The 19,016-nt window shown below is 39.4% G+C and overlaps 1 protein-coding gene across 1 annotated transcript in view; it reads right to left on the bottom strand.

The window, feature by feature from the left end:
* Positions 1–971: 971 nt before the first annotated feature.
* The window catches only part of TMEM163 (transmembrane protein 163), a 105,515-nt gene continuing 87,470 nt past the window's right edge, over positions 972–19,016 (bottom strand). The window contains exons 6-8 of the mRNA XM_075152764.1: positions 8,201–8,312; positions 3,567–3,708; positions 972–2,100 (exon numbers count right to left, since the gene is read on the bottom strand). Of these exons, the coding sequence (XP_075008865.1) occupies positions 2,040–2,100; positions 3,567–3,708; positions 8,201–8,312 (315 nt within the window). The 3' untranslated portion in view covers positions 972–2,039. The remainder of the gene's footprint in view (positions 2,101–3,566; positions 3,709–8,200; positions 8,313–19,016) is intronic.

Raw genomic sequence — 19,016 nt, 5'->3', positions numbered from 1 at the left:
TAATACAGCTATGTTCAGGCTAATACAGCTGTGTTCAGGCTCTGGTTCTATGATGCTGAGGCTGAAGATGCTTGACAAAAGCGAGTTCATCAGTGGGGAAACATCTGTTCCACAGCTCGCTTCATGGAACTACGAGTTAGAGAAGCACCATAATGGGAAAATATCAGGACTAAGCAAAAGCGTAACAAATTAGGAACTTGTGTAGGAAGAAAGGGTCTTGGAGTGGTATTTGATATTTAGAAATCCATCTGTGATGAGTACAGTGACGACTCCTATACTTTACAGTCTTCCTGGAGTGCTTGCTGATTGCATTTATGAAGTAGTTCCTTTGTCTTGTCAAGCATTGTACTTACTTTCACCTTACTGCTGAGTGACATGATGATCTCTAACATCATCCTGTGACAGCAAGGCACAAGCAGCATCAGCACTGATAGCAACAATATTATAAAGTTTGCATACAAATATTTATACAAACTTAATGGATTCAAAATACGTGTAAACAAACCATAGCAGCAGAACAGAATTCATTTTGCCATAAAGAGTTTTCTGTTTCAAGCAGAACTGAGTGTCATCTTTCCAATATTGTGCACCTCATATAGGCACTGTCAGGTCAGTGAAACCTTTGGGTGATCTCTTCCTACACATATCATTTGGGGTTGGCTTTTACTAAAAATCCTTAAGGATCTGCTAACATATGATGGGAAATACAGTTTTAGCATCACAAGGCAGCAGTAAAAAAAAAAATCAGTGTCCCCACTGTACATCAATCACTGAACAGTCTAATTGTACATCTACTCTACGTAGTTTATTGTCGTGTAGTTGGCTATGTACTTGGCTACTTACCGTGCTCCTATTTCAAACTCGACAGTGGACTGTCTATTTTTTATCCACCTGTGATAAACAGAAGCAACAATACTGGTTCTGTGTTGTGAAAACCAACCTGGAATATATAAAATAAAGAGAAAATGGATATAGCCAGAGAATCCAGTTTAATAGGCTGCTATACAGGAAGACTTTGTTTCTATGATACATTCTGGAAATAGTTTTCAAATGTTACTTACAGGTACTGTATAAAATAGATACCAGTTTTATTGATTATACATCAAGATTCTTTGATCATTTAACCTGCTATTAAGTAATATAATGTGTGATGGAAGGTGAGCAACACTTTACAGGACAATCTAATCTAATAAATAGATCTGTATCTCACCACCAGATTGAGCCACTGCTGTGCCATCGTCAGACTACAGAGCAACCACAAAGTCACACGTGCTGGTACATCTGCGTATAGTATAATAGAAGATGAGAATACCATTCCTCAAGCAGCTCCTCTTCCTCGCACGACTTTTTGGCTTTGGTCTGTACAGTAATACTGTGTGTGCTTGTTTGGTCCATGCAAAGCTATGAACAGTGTCTCGTTAAGAAAAAATAGAATTTAAATTGAAGAGGTATCGTTTCAGTTAATTTTGGATTAAAATGAAGTATCTCTCTGGTCACAGAAAGGTTCGTACCTGCTCTTTCTGTGCGTCTATTTGAAGGGGGGGAGGAAGTAGCTACTTAAGTGTTTTAAGCAACACAGCTCTTGGTGTCCAGACTCTACATAGGATACTCTGTTAGCCGAAGAGGTTAGCAAGATTGTACTTCTGTTACAGCATGTGTTTGGGAAAATACAGGCCAGTGGAAAAGAAAACAAGATCTGAAACTGGTACTTCTTTACCCACAGGCTTATCACACCATTAAGAACACTTTCACTCTGGAATATACAACATGGCAGCTGGGTTAAAACTGCAAACTGCATGTTTTCTATTGTCACAGGAATCAATAGCATACTTGGAAAAAAAAAAACGCTGCTGTTTTGCTGAATTGCAAGCAGTGTGCACATATGCCAGTTTTACAGAGAGATTTCCCATTAAAACAAACTTCAACAAAAACAGACCACGGGAAACAAACTGCATATTTAGTAAAATACCATTGGCACCACTTGCCAAAATGTATGATGCTGTAGTTTTACAGTCCTGACAGAGGAGAGGGTGTGATCTTCACTCAAACATTTCATAGTGGCGCGTTTGCCTTACACGGGGTATCATATCGACAAGCAACCTGCAGAGGGAAGCACAAGAGTGTTGATGCAGAGACACGGGGAAGCCCTGGAACTGGGGTGTTCTCTTTACTCACGAACATTAATTTATTTTATGAATTAAAAAACTCAGATGTAGTAACAGCCTTATGTTGCTTTCTCCTGATCAGAACTCATTCTGCCCCACAGTTAATTCTGCCCAAAAGGGAGTGTAAAACAAACTGTGGAGAGGGGCTCTCCTTTAGGAAGCTTGGAGGCCAGGCTGCGCTGAGAAACTGAAACGCGCAGCAGCAGTCGCTTTTAGCTGGAGAAGCCATGGAGGGATTAGTGGGAAAGGGGCTGTTGTAGCAACCTGTTTCACACCAGGCTGCTGTAAGAAGGTATCTAACAGTAGAACAGAATTGCAGTAGTTTCACAAACTGTAATATCGGGTAGTTGCCAAAACAGAATTTAGTTTTATCCTTCATTAGCCTTCACTGTGTCTTGGTGACACAATGGCTGAGCGCACTGTCGAGCAGACTGATGGCACGTACGTAGCATGAGTTTCAGTGGCTGTACAAAATGTATCTGATGCTGTTTGGTATGTTTAAATAAATACTTTTTGTATGGATTTGCCTGTACAGTTTTCTAGAACAGTTAGTTTTACAATGGAAATAGTGGTTATAGTGATTTTTCCAAGAATGGTATTCCCCATTAAAATGTTAATTTAATTTTCCAAGTTTAAAAAAACCCACACAGCTTCCAGATGATGGCTTACTGCAGCCTGGCCAAGGTCTGCTTCTCAACAGGCACGATTCCAGTTAGCTAAGATGCTGCATCTCCCCCCTTCTCTTATGGCAGAAAGGGGGATGAAACGCAAAACCCTCAGATTCCGTGCAGCAAGGGAAATCGTGGCAGCAATGAAGTGCATGGCAGAGCTTAATTTGATTTTATTCTATTTCTGGTGTTGTGAACCAAGAAAGCATCTTAAAATTCAATAGAAACAACATTTGAAACACAACTGGCTAACCTCCAGTTCAGAAGTTGCTAATAGGGTAGGGCTAGGACGGAAATCACTAGCAAGATCATTCTTTAAACTTGGGCATCTTGCCTTTAACCTAGACTTTCTTTGGAAAAGAAGTGCTTAGAAATGTGCCATAAAAGCAACAGGGACTGATTTTATCCAAGATTTGTGGTTATTTTTCAAGTATTTCAAACCTTGTTTCTATTTCCTGTATTCAAACCTGTATTTCCAAATTCAGGTATAGAAAAGTCATCTAAAATTATTCCAATTTCTTTTTAAGTCCTGGCTTCTTTCTAACTGTTGTGAGACACACAATTTTTTATCCCTTTCCACACACTCTGCTTCAGTATTGGCAGCTAGTCTAATAAATTCCAGTGACTGATTTTAGTGGGGTTATATGTGTCTTTAAGAGCTATGGCTCATTACATTAAACAGACAGCCCATCTGCTGTACATACTGAAATACCTGCTAACAGGAGATACTCACTTGATTCCATAGGCAAATATTGTAAGTCCAATTAAAACTCCTATACTGCCATCCAGATACCAGACAGAAGAATTGTGTTTAAAAACTTCTGCACTAAGAAGGATGGAAAATCCCATTATTCCACCTACAAGAGAGTTGAAACCTAGAAGGGGAAAAAAATAATTAAAGGAAGAACCAAATCTCAAGGAATTTGCTTTAACCATCTCGCCTAAGAAGAGGTAATCTGTAGGGAGACGAGGCATTATTATACCAGTGCCACCAGAGCACAGGCCCTTGGGAGAGGTTCCACAATGGCACCTATGCGCTCTTGCACTGCATTAAGGAGGCGGCGGTGCAATTTGTTCACATGCGGTTAGCCAGAGGTCTTTGCCACGCTTCATTTTGACAAATCAAACACGGAAGAGTTGCTGCCTGACCAGTGTTTAAGAACTCCGTCACTTGTCTTGGCTGATATAAATAACTTCACATTGATTTCCCTGTACTGTGTGTCTTGATTTGGTCAGTCACGGTTTTTTCATTCTCTGTTTAGCTCCAAATCCCAATTCTAGCTGCTGTTTATTTCACAGGGCTTTCACCTCCTGATGCTCGTTTTCCAAACAGCAACATTCCTTCAAAATACTAGACTTGCTCCATGCTGACTCTGACAGTCAAGCACTTTTCTCTCTCGTAGCTTATCGTCATGAATGAAGTATCTTTGAGCTGTAAAAGATACTCAGGCTGACCGCAGCCCTATGACCGCTGCACCCAGTTATCTTCCAAAGAACCTCTTCATAATGTATGTACCATAGCTGCATGTGCAAATATCCCCGGTTAGCACTTCAAAGGCCACTTCGTCAGGTACCCAAAGGCTCTCACTTTCTCTGAAAAGTGCAAACTGGAATCCGGTATACCCAAGGAGCTCATGAAAAGGAAAATGGTTTTGCACAGTAATGTTTCAAAGATCTTCTCCTGAAGCTTTTTACCCCATTCCATATAGTTATTTACATGTATTTGGCACTATAGCTTAGAGCTGCATACACTGCTGAATGCATTAGGGAAGACATGCAGGATAATCCTAGGAATATTTTCCATTTATGCCTTATCACAAGAGCTTTTTATCTATTATTCACAATTTTTATGAACATCCTTTTAGATTCCTCTTTCTTTTTTAAACCCTTTCTCTTTTTCTCCAAGATTGTCCCTTCAAAATTCTCCCAGAGCTTTTGGAAAAATTAATGCCATTTTTCCTTCAACGCTTGTTTGATTCGTTATTGGTTTGGGGTTTTTTTTAAGTCATTCCTTGTGTTCATTTTTTTCCCCAAATTCCCTTTTTCTGATTTTTTTTTTTTCTGAACACCCCAAAAGACATCACTGTTGTTCTATCAAAAAAAAAAAGTCACCGATAATGCATTCACTTGGTAGATACATATACTATTTAACCTACTTAATAAATGAAAAATCAAAATTGAAATACTCTATATTGCTTGGTGAATCAACTCTAGTCAGCTGCTGCGTATAGTACTTAGCCAGTTTTTTTCCAATTCTCCATGAGTGCCAACAACGACATACATGACACTTATTCCTGAATGTCTCCTTTGATCCAGACCTCTCACATCCAGTCCTTCCCTAAATCATGTCAAGTCTTTCTGAAAGATGTAGCTAAAAATTGACCTTTCCTAGGTATCCCTACAGCTGAAATATTTGTATAAACCATCAATATTTTGATTAAGATTCACCAGATCCCTGTCAGTAGGTACTTAAACGCAAAGGAAACCCTGGCACGGAAAAGCACGTTACTTAGCAAGTCTGTGGCAGAACGAGGCATACAAAAGGTTTCAGACTTCCAGCCCTGCAAAGAAAAGAGGGTTGGCGTTTTTTTGGACTGTGGCACTGCATTCTACAGTTGGTATCACAGGTGTTGCATGTAAATGCCCAATTATTGGATTAATTATACCAGTATAGTTAAACCAATATAGACACAATTACTCTGTCAACACTCTAGTCTAGAAGAATCCCGATCCTCTTTTATTCCTAGGCAATATAACTTATACATGTCGATGAAATATATTGTGTGTGTCTATATAAAGAATATATAAAGAATATTAAGTATAAATTCATTAACTATAAATTTAAACCACTGTTACTTCCCCTGCTCCAGCTTAAGTCAGAATCCATCAGCATAATATGCAAAAGGCAGGAATAATACATTTTCTTGCCATTATTGGCTGATGGTTCCAAATGATCTAAAAGCTACTTACAAAGGGAATTGTTCTCTCTTCCTGACTGTCATTCAGTCAAACCTTTCTTCGCTGGTGTGGCAGGAAGTCATGTCATGGCTGCAGGTATTAATCCAGACACCATGTTCTGTGCATAAGGCTAGCACAGGAAAAACCAGGTGGCTAAATCTGGGAAGGAAACAGGTATCTAAAACCTACAGGAAAGTTGGCCAACATCACCTAACTCTCACATCTCTGCATTTATCCTCCGAGATGTTACAAAATTCAAGATAGGAAATGGCTGGATTTAGTATCCAAAAGGCCATGAGCTTTTGCTATAAACAAATTGTACAAATAACATTTTGCCTTATTAGGATTCACACATTTAGCTTTAAAGAGATCCTGTTGTCAAGCCCTACTCTAAAAAAATTGTTAATAGAGGTTGACATATATGAGAGAGGATTTGCTGTTTTGAAAATAAACTTATTTTTCAGGAAGAAAAATCTATGTTCTTGTTACTCAAAACAGTTTGTTGGTCTACAGCCAGTGATCGCAGGAGGTAAATTAGCAGGAAACAGAAAACACAAAAAAAAGATATGCAAGGGAGTGCTAAATCTGTCTCAGCTGCTGAATCACATTGTCTCCTCCTGATTGTTAGTAAATCAAGTATATATGTAAATATATCTTGTGAAAGAAGATATTTAACCACACATGGTAAGATCAGCCTCCTACATTTTCTGAAGGAGAGAAAAGAGATAAAAACAGACCGAGGTAATCGTATACTTTATTCCCTAATTTTTTTAATCAAAGAATGAGCAATCTCCAGCTCAGAAGCAATATAATTAGCACGAGGATGTAATTATGGGGGAAGAGATTTCTGTGTCATACAGGAGACCAATTCAGAGCTAGAGTTATTCACGAATTTTTCAGCTAATGTTTTGTCTGAAAAAACTGCTCTGTTTCAAAAACAAGCTACATTTATTTTTAAGCGAGGGTTAATCATTTGCCTGCCTAGACACAGTTCTGAAATGGTCGCCATGTCCCACTTATGCTCTGACAGTGAAGGAAGTCAGACTCACTGGTCTGTAATTCCCAGGATCCTTTCCAGAATCCTTTTTCAGGTTGGAGATCTTTTTGTTTCGAAACGTCTAGGGTGGCAGAGTCCATAGTAAAGAATAAGATCACTGAACAGCGGGGTCTGTTTGCAGAGTATCACAAATGCAGGGAGGCAGTAGCTTAGTTGTAACCCCCACTCTGCTGTTTTGATTCCTTTCGTGCTTATTTTGTATTTAAAATATAAATACTCATGAAGTATTTATATAAGTAGGATGATATAAAATACAAATACTCATAATATGTGTTATCACACATCACCAAAAAAATTTTGAGTATGTTTAAATCACTTAAAATAAAGCAAGTATATGTATTCCTAGAGTAAGCTGAAAATTGAATTTCCTTAAAGTGAAATCTTTAGCGGAGTAAAATAATTTATGTGCCACAATCCATCAATCATTAACATCCTACCATGTATGTTTACAGAGTATTTCAAACTGTCCTGTGCTTGCAGATAAAAACTGGTAGAGATTTGTAGGGCGCTGTGAAATCTCCACCATCACTGTGGCCTCACTTGTTTGCAGAGTAGATGCCAGTGGCTTTCTGAAGATTCCCAAGCTTGAGCCTTGTCAGCAAGAGGTGTATCTGGACCTACTTTTAAAACTTGCCTTTAAACATACCTTTAGAACCAGCAACGGCCAGGCGCTACACACCTGAGCCAACCGAGTAGTGGCAGTGAGGTCTTCTGAGGATATAGTGGACGAGATTCACCTTGTGCCAACCTCCGGCGGGGACAGAGGAGCGCAGGGCAGTAGGCAGGCAAAGGCTTTGTTTTACACATGCGATGCTCCACCAGCTCTACCGAGTGGCAGGAAAAGCACTATGGTGGCAAATTAAGTCTACACAGGGTATGTATGAATGATGGTTGCGATTCCTGCGCAAGGCAGGGCAGCGTTTTCTGCAACAGACTTGCTTCGTTTTAACTGTAGGGATGAAATTGTTTACCAGGCATAGACAGTGAGGACAGGTGTGACTTAACCAAGGCTACATAAATTGGAGTCATAATCCCCCTCTGTAGTCTAACCTCTGACTAATACACACCTCATTCATTATATGCTCTACCTCTAACTCTCTATTATTGCTTAATATCCATACATTAACTGTTTGACTTCTACCAGACATACCCATTGCAGCTGAGGTATCTATGCAAGAGGCTAGTGGTACCACAGACTGTTCTGGCTTTTGGGGTTTTTTCCATTTCCCAGTGGCCTTCTTATTTCAATGCTCTTTCACAGTTGCCCTCATGTGGGCGTCACTCATATCCTCTGTGTCTACAACATTCCCTGGAAGAGTCTATAAATGCAGCAGGATCAACTTCACACTCACCATCGGTTATCAGCGCTCTGCTTGTAAGGACCTTTCCCAGCATAAATTTGATTACTGCCAAGACACTGCAAAGGATTCCACTTAAAACGGAAACACTATACAGAAAATCATCCTGAAAGAAAAGATGTCAGACATTAGTATATCTTCTGGTCATGCCCCATATATTAAATGACAAATAGTACTAGTTACTGTGCAATTATTTGTGCCACTGAAGAACACAACCTGAGAAAAAGATTTCCTGAGTTATGACTTTCACAACAGCTGGTGGGTTTTTTGCTTATGCTGCTGTCTGTAATTGCTTTTGCAAATACAATTAATGATGGTTCCAAGCAACAAATTTTGAATTGACCCAAACTCCTCAGAATCAGGAGGTTATATACCGACAGGGCTGGCTGCAGACTGCCTGCTAGTTTAGTGTCTAACGCAATCAGTAATGAAATCCCCACAAGCTGGATAAAGGCTTGAGAGTAGAATCCCACTTACCAGACCTTTGTTGACTTTTTGGTGTGAGAAATAACCATTTAATATTGTTTCCGATTCTGCGCTTGCTTCGGTTTTGTTTCGTTTCCTTCCTAAGGTAAAGCCTGGTTCAAGCTACATCCCTAAGAATTTTGATACTGATGTGCAAAGTCAGGTTTAGCTCTTTCTTAGAAAACAAATTTTGCATGGACTTTCATTTCACAGCTGCAGAAATACCCACATTGCTTAATTTGACTGTATAACATGGGCTCCCTAGGCTCCCTCAACGGAAAGCTGTGTGTCTATGTAGGGCAAATAAGAGTAACTATTGTTTACACACATTCTCTAAAAGATCATCTGGAGGCACCTACCTCTTTCTCCCGATTATTTTGTCTTTGGTTGGGGTGGGAGGAAACACTCCTGGGCGCTGAAACACCGGCATTGCAATGAGGTGCCTAAAGGGAGTCCCTGTGCCTTCTCCCCCCTGAGGTACATCAGCCCACGGGCTATGCAGAGAAACCCAGAGCTCTTAGCATGCTTGCCTGCCATCTAACCACAGAGCTTTGAAATAGATTAATGTATTACTCTTAATAGAAGCTTTAATTTAAGCTGTTGCAACATCAGTACAAATAAAGGAAATAGCAAGAATATTTTTTTTTTTTTATCTGCAGGTCTAAGTGGGCCAGTCCCATTGGGACCCTGTCACTGATCAAAACACTCTGGCAAAAATCCCCATTGATAGTAATTATGTCATTATGATTCATCATCAGCTCCATCTATTTTCGTTATTTTAGCAGCAATTCAAAACCCAAAGAAATAAAAAAATGGTTTTGAAAGCAGCTTAGGAAGATACTGGGAATTAGATTACTGGTATAATGTACACACATCCCTAAATAAATCATTCAATATATTTTTATACGATTTTTTAATGTCATATAATTTTCAAAGTCTACTTCATTCACTCTCAGTCATGAGCTCATTCTCTCTAGTCCTGGTACAATACTGAATATTAAGACAAGATGTACTGAGGGAAAGAGAGTAAAATAGAAGCAGTGAGAACAGAGAACTCAAAGCACTGTGTAAAGGTAGGATAAAAAGCATTTGTAAAGTTATTCTAACAAAACGACTGGAAAATACCCAGGCAATTTTGGAGTGCTAGGGAAGGACTGGGAATATTTGCTTGCTGTCAGCCTAGCAAGGAAAGTTGGGATCTTTCAGAAGATCTGAAATTACAACAAAGCTCCATAAGCTTTGCAAAAAGCACTTGAAATTTGAGATCCTTGTCAAATTCATGCCTCTAAATTTTGTGCATCTTTCTCAAAAATGTATATTTACTATGCCCAAAGACTTTGATAGCCTGACAAATTCTGATTGGTCTTGAGATTTTAATCTAATCTCATCTAAAATTTTATTAGATATTTTACCTAATATTTAATATACAGCATATGTGTAATCTGAAGCAGAATGATATGCTCCATCAATCTAGTCATCTCTATCCCAACCTGCCGAGTTAGCAGAGTGCCATTCCCATACCGTCATATGCGAGCTTCCCACAGATGCATGAGTTTGGTTTTTACTTTAATCATTTGTAACAGTAAGCGTGGCAAGCAAACCTGCTTGTGATGCTCTCAAGAGCATGAAGGCCCCTCACTCACTAAATGGTGAGTGAGGAGGGGATGGAAAGAGCAATGCAAAGGGGTGTGCAAACTTGATGTGCTCTCAGCCGCGCACAGGCCAGTGGCTAGCCCCAGCTTTCCACAGGCAACGTGTGCTGGGTGAGCGCTCAGTGGCGTCATCGACAGTTCAACACTGCGTTTCTCTTGCATCTCACTTGCCAATGCTCAATGGCTCAATACTCCATTATCACCCCCCAGACTCTCCCAAAGCTTACTGAGGGCTCCCAGGCATCCCTACCTCTTGTCTTCGTCTTCCTCCTCAGCAAAGCACAAGCTTTCTCATTAGCACAGAACTGAACGTTGTAGACCCAGTGGAGGTGACAGCATAAATTACTTTGCTATCAAAAGTTATGTTACTGTCAGCCTTGGGCTGACAAAATGCAATTTTCCTACACCTATGAAATTCTTGGGGGTGGACCTGCAAACAATTACAAATTCACGTAGTTTGGAAAAAACGATGAATCCCAATAGAAGAGATTTTGAAAATTATTGATACAGATGTTCAAAAGTCCGATTATTAATTCACAATCTTGAAAATGTTATGCCTTATTCCCTATGTTATAGTGCAAGGTTTCATCCTCTGCATGGCACATTGTTTTGAGATGTTTGGTTTTTTTCTTATCATGGCATGTACCATAGATTTTTGGGGTGAATTCAGGTTTTTTTCCTGCATCTGTCAGTAAACTCACGGTATGTGGGAATGCATCTTACCATTTGTTCCGGCTATACCATTGTGACCAAAATTAGTCTAGAATCCAAGAATGACTTAAGTGTGATACAGATTTCTGAATCAACTCATAAAGTGAATTAATGAACAGGCTTTTTATAGAGGATTCAGGAACTAGAAATTCTTCATAAGTTTGGTGGGTTTTTTCATTGAGTCACAGAAGACAAACTCATTTTGTTGCTAATACTAATCCAATAACTACTGATGATGCAGAAGACCTGACAAATCCAAGCTCCTTTGTTATCACAGTGGACACAGAAAGGGAAGAAATTAAAAAACCCTGCTCTTAATGCAAATGCCTCAGCAATGTCTTGCTTTAGGCTGTGCCAAACAGATTTTCAGAAGACGATAGTTCCTTTTTTTATCTCTAAACCCCTAAATCTAAATAATAATATGCAAAATCACTATCTCCAGTGGCGTGCAGCTTTTCGCAACAGCCACGGGGAGGCGGCAGATACCTCAGTAACTGAGCGCGCGATGCTCGAAGACAAAACCAAAGAGAAAAACATCTTTTAAATTCACTTTCCTCAGTACTTTGCTATGCTTTCTGGGTGTCCAAGCACCCAAGAGCTGGAAGCAGAAGAGTGAGGCTACTTACTACTAAAAAGAAGGTTTTGCAGATGTAAGAGATCAGCCCAAAATATGTGGCGAAATCCAGCAGTGTGGACAGCCCCTGCGGCACGTTGCCTGAGCAGGTGAGGCGGTAACAGGAGAGAAACGGCTCAAAACGCTGCCTTGGCGCTACTTGCTGCAATGATCAGAAGCTGGAACCGGTTTAGGAGAGCAGCTGGCTGCACTGGTACGCTATGAGTCAGGATGTCATGGTAGGAAGCGCCTGCTAAGGGGGATCCAACAAATTACCTGAGGGAGGGCTGCTGTGGGCTAAGCACCTGGGCTGGAGCTGGGGCCTCACAGAGGCGGCCGGCCGACTGGACGCACGACTGACACATGCACTTTACTGCAGTGCTACGGGCTCCGAAGAGTTAAACATGTCAGATTGATTCCCATTAAACTAACTCATCCTTTGGAGAAATGAAGAAAAGAGAAGCCATAATGGAGATCTAAATTAATAAAATAAGCCTGGCCATCTGGCACCATTTCCCTCCGGATCTTCCCGCAGTCCTGCCCTCTCTGTACCCCTTGCCTTCCCATCTGACAGTCATTAAGAGCACAAAGCACCTCTAGCCAGATTCACTGTACACGTCCTTGGTGTTATTTTAATTAAAGCAGGAGCAAATTGTGACAGATGATAAAAATTTAAATTCTGATCATTTCAATATGATAAAGGCTTCTCAGCATGGTAAATAAAGCTCTCTCCGTTTCCATTTCTTTTCATCATATTCCCTCATTACTACTACACTGTACATGAGACCCTAATTAAAGGACACATATATCTTATTAGATGGCTTCATGTATAAAACAGCACTGTACATAAAGCGAGGTGCCCATCCTGGACTGCCATCTCATTACACAGCACTCTAATAGCTACAATGTCCCTATTTAAGATTTATTTTATGCAAGATTTTATGTTGTGAGAGTTTCCCAAAATAAAGCTGTCCTAGGATGCTCTTTTTTCGGTCCTAGGAAAAGAATAATAGAAGTCAGCAGGCAGCTTTCCTCCACTTTATCCAAACACATTGTCCCCACTGGTGCAGCTGAGAAGAGGGGTCTTCAAAAATATGACAACAGTTCTGTCCCTGCTTTCAAGGATTTCACCAAAAGGAGCAGTAATCTTACGGCTTAAGGAAAATTTGTTGATGATGTTGTGACTTTGATGTCTTTCTGAATCTATTGTAGAAACTAAAAAAAAAGCCACAGTGCTTGACTTAGATGGAGATATTTTAACCCAATTCCCAGCCTAGTAACTAAATTTCAGCTGATTTGTGCTCCTAATCTTTTCCTAGAATGCATCTCACTAATTCTGACCCTAAAATTTTGCCCTGATTTCATATATTATTTCTACCAACTCCCTTCCACCCTCTCTCCTTTAATTACATCCTTTTACTTCCACTTCTGGGATGTAAAAATGTTCTCATTTCACCTGAAGTGTACAGTGTTGAGTAAAAAGGTATTCATCGGTGTGGGAGGAGGAGGCCTGTTCAGCGTTCCTCCCCAGTGGTTACAACACATACAATACTATGATTAAAATCTATGTGTGATCCTCCTATCTGGCCCTCCTTGGTAGTTCATTCTAGTGCGATCCCAAAAGAAGCCGCTTCTCCCACCCCCCAAAAGCTGCAGGTTTCTTTCCACTCTTCTGCCCTCTCCTTAGCTTCCTCTGCGAACCAGCCAAAGGCTGAACCACCTCCGCACCCCCGCAGGAGCTGGGAATTATGGGTACCACCTTTTTCATGCCATTTTTTCCCTTCCTGGAGAAGCCGGTGTCTCATGGTGTTGTACCTCTTCTCTGCTGAGGCTTGCTCATCTTGGCTGAGGAGGTAGGGACATGTTTCTGGAAGGCTACAGATGCTGTTGGCAGGAGCGATGTCATGGCTAGCCCAAACTGAGCTGAGTTTGTGTTGTTAAATATTAATTTTGCCCATCTCTGCAACTCACCATCTGTCTCACAGGTCCTGACAATGACCCTTCTTCAGTCCAGGTGACTGGTCACCGTCCTCCCCAGCACCCATCAGGGCCTGCTACCACCCTGCTCCCCATCCCTACCTTCACATGCTTTCCACTGCCTCCCGCTCCTCCAGGGAGCTCCCTCAGCAGCTCTCACGTCGTCTGTGCACGGCTGTGGGACCGCTAAAAGCTCCTCTGCTGAGCGCGTTACTTAACCAAAAAGGACTGGCTTCCCTCCTCTTCCCCTGAAGGATTCTGTTTATACAGATAGTAACAGAGATGTTTCTAATACAAACACTTTAATAAAAAAAAAAAAAAAGGTCCACATCTCTATCACACCTTCTCCCAAGTAATAAACAGTCTATGCAATCAGTCTAGAGGGAGCTCTTGGGAAGCTGGAGGGTCTCCCTCACCAGCTAACTTCAAAAGGGACAAGAGTTTTAATTGCACTTCACTGTCAGAAAACAAAGCAACAGCCCAGTGTCTGACTCAAGTAGGAGACAGTCTCTTCACATGGAGATACAAAGATCTATTATTAGTACAAAAAAAAAAAAAAAAAAAAAAAAAGAAAAATCTTATGAATGCTTAAACTTGTATCTTTGGTGCTGAAGTGCTGTGACAAAGCAATTCCCCAGCGCAGAACACTTCTTCAAGAAACAGATAACAAAGAGAGGGTGCGCCGAATGCCACGATGCGGGCACTGGGGCCGGGAACTGAGGGGGTATGAACTCCGGAAAACTCTCCTAGGTGACCTTAGGACTCCTGCAAAGGGTCTGCTTGAAACACTAAGATCAGTCATGCTTCCCATTTTCCCAGAATTTATCTACATTGGTTTAGCATCAAACAGCTATAAAACATAATTTAAAATGGTTTTTGTCCACCCTCGCAAGTGTCTCTCTAGTCAGACTGCCATTTCTCCAATTCGTAGGGGACTGAGACCAGTAATACATTTCACATAACCTACCAAGTGGCTAGCAGTTGTCAACTTTTATTTCTTATCACCGCGTGGTAAAGCCTGAAAAACAAGACTTTCCACCAATCACTTGAACAAAGAGTGAAGTGTTAGTTGATATGTTTTTCCTAACCCTGGCTTATTAGCTAGTTCAAGTATCCACAACATTCTCACCAAACTGTAAGATGGGTGTGTATTTTAGGGTTAAATTAATTGTTTAAGGCCAAACATCAAACCATACATAATAGGTAAGAATTATAAAACAGAATTCTAATGTATAATTAATGTATATGGTACTTTGATTTGAAATGGTAAGCAATAAATTACATATATATGTGAAAGATTAGAAATATATAGGGAAGTATGTATAAGAACATGTTATGTGTATATAATCACAAGTATTATTTGCTATATTGCTATTGACCTATAATTCAACTGTTAACATTGTTAAATATATTTATGATGTATTTATTATAAACGATTAAAGTAGTAAATAAATTAGAACTCATAAAGCTATACTGTGCCTCCCCTAGCTTCCCATTTCAACTTTAATCAATAGTATATGATAGAATTACATGTGGCCTAATCTTCAAGTGATTTCATTTACAAAAGCATTGGAGGCGCCACATCAGATGTGCTACATGTCTTTTGTACACAAACTGATTACATTTTTCCTTCTTTGTCCTGCAGGAAACGTCAGAAATATGGCATGATGGTTGCTTACTCTTGCAAAAAAGTGTCCTTTGCCATACTAATGAGGACAAATGCCAAACTGCATTGACATTACATGTGTTATACTATTACCTAGGGAAATGCAAGCAGTAACTGAATAGTAAATGGATATTGATTTACAACCCCAGGTGAAATTAAAACAGTCATTCTCAGTATGGGTTTTTTTAGACTTCTTCAATAAACAAGAAAAGGTTTGCAAATTCTTTGTGGCAACAGTCAAAAAAACCCCCACCATTTACACTTAAATTGTATTTATACTATCCAAGAACATATAGTAATTGACATGAAGAAGGTAAAGGGGCAAATGAAAAAGGATTTTTATCAGGGAGATGGCAAGCATTAACACTAGCAAATGAAAACGCAAAACAATGCTCGAAACCTATGCTTAATCTGAGTTTTAAACTCCTTTCTCAATATATTAGCAAAACATCAGAAAATCACTAAAATTTACACAGAAATCCAAGCACGATATCATCAACAATACGCAATATCACTATTCCTCCTTATTTGTAATGAAAAGCGTGCGTACCAAATCCTCAGGGTCAGTACTGGCTGTGGATACAGCTCTCTGAAACATCAATAAAGGAATGGTAGTTCTTTTTCCTAGTGGGAATTACCTTATTACGGCTAACACAGGCTGGAGAACAAATGCTGTGAGTAACAATAGGGGAAATATTCTGAATCTGATAGCTAGGGGAAAAAAAAACACAGTAAATCATTTCTGAGCCAACAAGAAGTGATTCTATTTTAGGTTCAACACTCAATATTGTAGGAAAAAAAACTCTTAAATTTCATGATCTGAGAAATATTCATTTAAAATTAAGTGGAAGGGTAAACAGAATGAAGGTTTTATATTCCAAATGTCAAATACTGATTAGCTTGGTAAGTCAGGTGTACTGAACAACAGCTAAAATTATAAGAAATCTTAATTCCAAACACCCCAGAAAGAAGAGCAGCTGGCCTACTTCTTCTAACACTTCCAGCAATGTATTAGGAACAAAGAAAAAGGGGGCGGAGGGGGGAGAAGAGAGAAGGATCTGATCAGTGAAAAGTATTTCCTTAGGGGTCAACGATATGAAACTGAAATAATAACTGTGGCATGTCATGCTGAAGCAGATCCTCAAAGAATAAAGATTCACAGCTATGTAAGAAATTCACAGCTATATAAAAAACAGGAGAACAACACAGAAAGAAGTGGAACTTGTAGCTGTAAGGTTCCCACACATTAATGGCACATCTCTCTTTCTTGTACAAAAATTTGTTTTCTTTGGATTTTGTGATCTTTCCATATTTTTTCAAGTTTTCCAGGTGTACAATAGCATGTTCACAACTACTCCTCATTGCAAACATATGCATAGTGTTTGGGCAGATCCACTGTACAGCACATGCATAGAAAATCTAAGACAGTGTCTCTTAAAAATTCTGGGAGGGGCTGGGGGCACTGTATGGGCTCTATACAGCACATGTACACCTACTTTTTACAGGAAATCTTACTGAAATATCTAAGCATCCTAGCTATATGATAAGAATAGGAGAGAAACAGTAAGATTTCCTTCAAAACCAACACGTTCCAAGACAAGTGGAAAATGTCATCACATCTCTAAATTCATAACATAAGAAAGCTTTAATTAAAAATATTTTCAGGCAAATGAGAATGGAGGTCATAGCCTGACAAAGAAAGTGACTTGCACGTATGTGTTGATGCATGCAGAAACTGCGTCTGCCTACACACCCCACGCAAATTTGCCTCCAAAGGAAAATGAAGCATCTCTGCAAATTCCAGGTAAGGTTATATGACAGACAGATCCTCTCTGGAGGGGACAAGAAAGCTTTATTCTCATCATTTACTCCTCTGTCCAAAAAACAGAGACCCATAATACATTTTCTGATGCTCACTAAAAGTAATGTCCAAAGCTTCAAAAATGTGGGAGAAAAAAAATCCATTACGCTTCTCACTGCATATATTCAATATTGGCAGTTTCCAGACTTTTTGGACAAATAGATCCCTTCCGTTGCAATATTTCTCCTACATCTACCTTATCATCAACCCTGTAATTCATGACTTTGTTAATTAATTCATTTAAAAACACAATAAGCACTACAATTCTATGGATCAGTTTTTGAAAAATGCTGCTCTACATCGCAGATATTGAAAAGGCTAGCACAAGAGATTGTAGTTTGAACCCTGAGGATTAATATATATCTCAATTACTTGAAAAGAAACTTCCCCATGATAGTAAGCAGTGTATAATTAATACAAATACAGAATTATATAGTAAGTGTATAATTAATTCACTGTCCAACTCTCCTGACACAGAAGGTTATTTTTCAGGGCAGGATTCTTTTTAATTATAATATAAAGTACTGTGCACAGGGAAAACCCTAAGTTTACCTAATAGTGACAATTTCTGAACTTGCTGTTAACTGCAGGAGATGGAATCTACAGTTCAAGTTCTGTAAAAATACCAATTCAGTGCTCAATAGTAATTTGCAAAAATTAACATATTTTATAAATCCCTGGTGACTCCTATATCTTGAATCCTGTGGGCTCTTCACGCTTCCTCATCTAAAAATGGAGATAAAACTACAAAGAAAGGTACAAAGAAAGTCAGTGATGACCAAAGATGGGCCTTTAGCCCGACCCAGTATGGACACGGTTGCTGTTGCATATAGAAACATACACACTACCATGAGTCAAAATTCCAGACAAACACTTATCATTAAACTTAACCATATTTTAAACTGATTAATCTACCTAGTAATTCATATCCTGACTTATAGGCTATTTCAAAGTTAACTACAGTCCTTGGCATATCAAGCAAGGGAACCAAAAGAAGAAATACACCATTTCTGTGTTTTCCAAGGTTTTGAAGCATTCAAAAGAATTACAAAAAACATTGCCTGCGCTGAAAGCATGTGTAGTGACATACACTACCTATTACTTGTTTTTACTTAACACAGAGAAAGAGGTAAAACAAACAAAAAGCAGGAAAAAAAGGCAGAAGCAGTATTAAGAAATGCAGAAAGTCAGGAGCACTAATTGTCCTCTCTTCTATGCCAGTGCAGATCTGGAGTGCTGTCATTCACAGTGTTTCAACAAAATTACATTCGGCATGGAATAAAAGAGAATTCAAAAAGGTGACTGAAAAATGCTTGACTGAGCTAAACCTGAGCTCCTTTCCTGTAAATTAAGTAGCTTCCCTCTGCAGTCTAACAAGAAACTGTGGACATTTAAGCCCCTTACAGGATGGGGTAGTCGAGCTGGAAATGCCATTAACATGTAACCCTGTCATTCTTTTGGTTCTCCGAATGCTGGTGAGGATCGTCAGACCTGCTGCTGAAATCATCATATGAAATGACAACAATACTGAAGACTCCTGTTTCTAAATGTCCACATAAGTATGAGCAAATCTGTGTTCAAAACATTTGAAAAACCATTTCAAATTATTTCTTAGTCATGTGAATTTTATATCCTTTCTTATTGGCAGTATTTTCATGAAAGCAAGTCTTCTGAGATCCACTTCAAGAACAGCAGAATCTCTACATTAAAGATCTCATAAATTCTTTCCAAGGAAATATCTTTCTTGCTACATGCATATTGAGAACTGACAGATATGTAACCGATGTATCTTATGTGCAACAAGAAATACAATGAACTTATTCATAAGTGACTGACTATGCTTTTAGGATTTTAATCATAGCACC

This window comes from Calonectris borealis, chromosome 6, assembly GCF_964195595.1.
Source record: "Calonectris borealis chromosome 6, bCalBor7.hap1.2, whole genome shotgun sequence".
In the NCBI taxonomy this organism is placed as follows: domain Eukaryota; kingdom Metazoa; phylum Chordata; class Aves; order Procellariiformes; family Procellariidae; genus Calonectris; species Calonectris borealis.
Note: the sequence above shows the minus strand (reverse complement) of the source record. Positions and strands in the feature narration are given on the sequence as shown.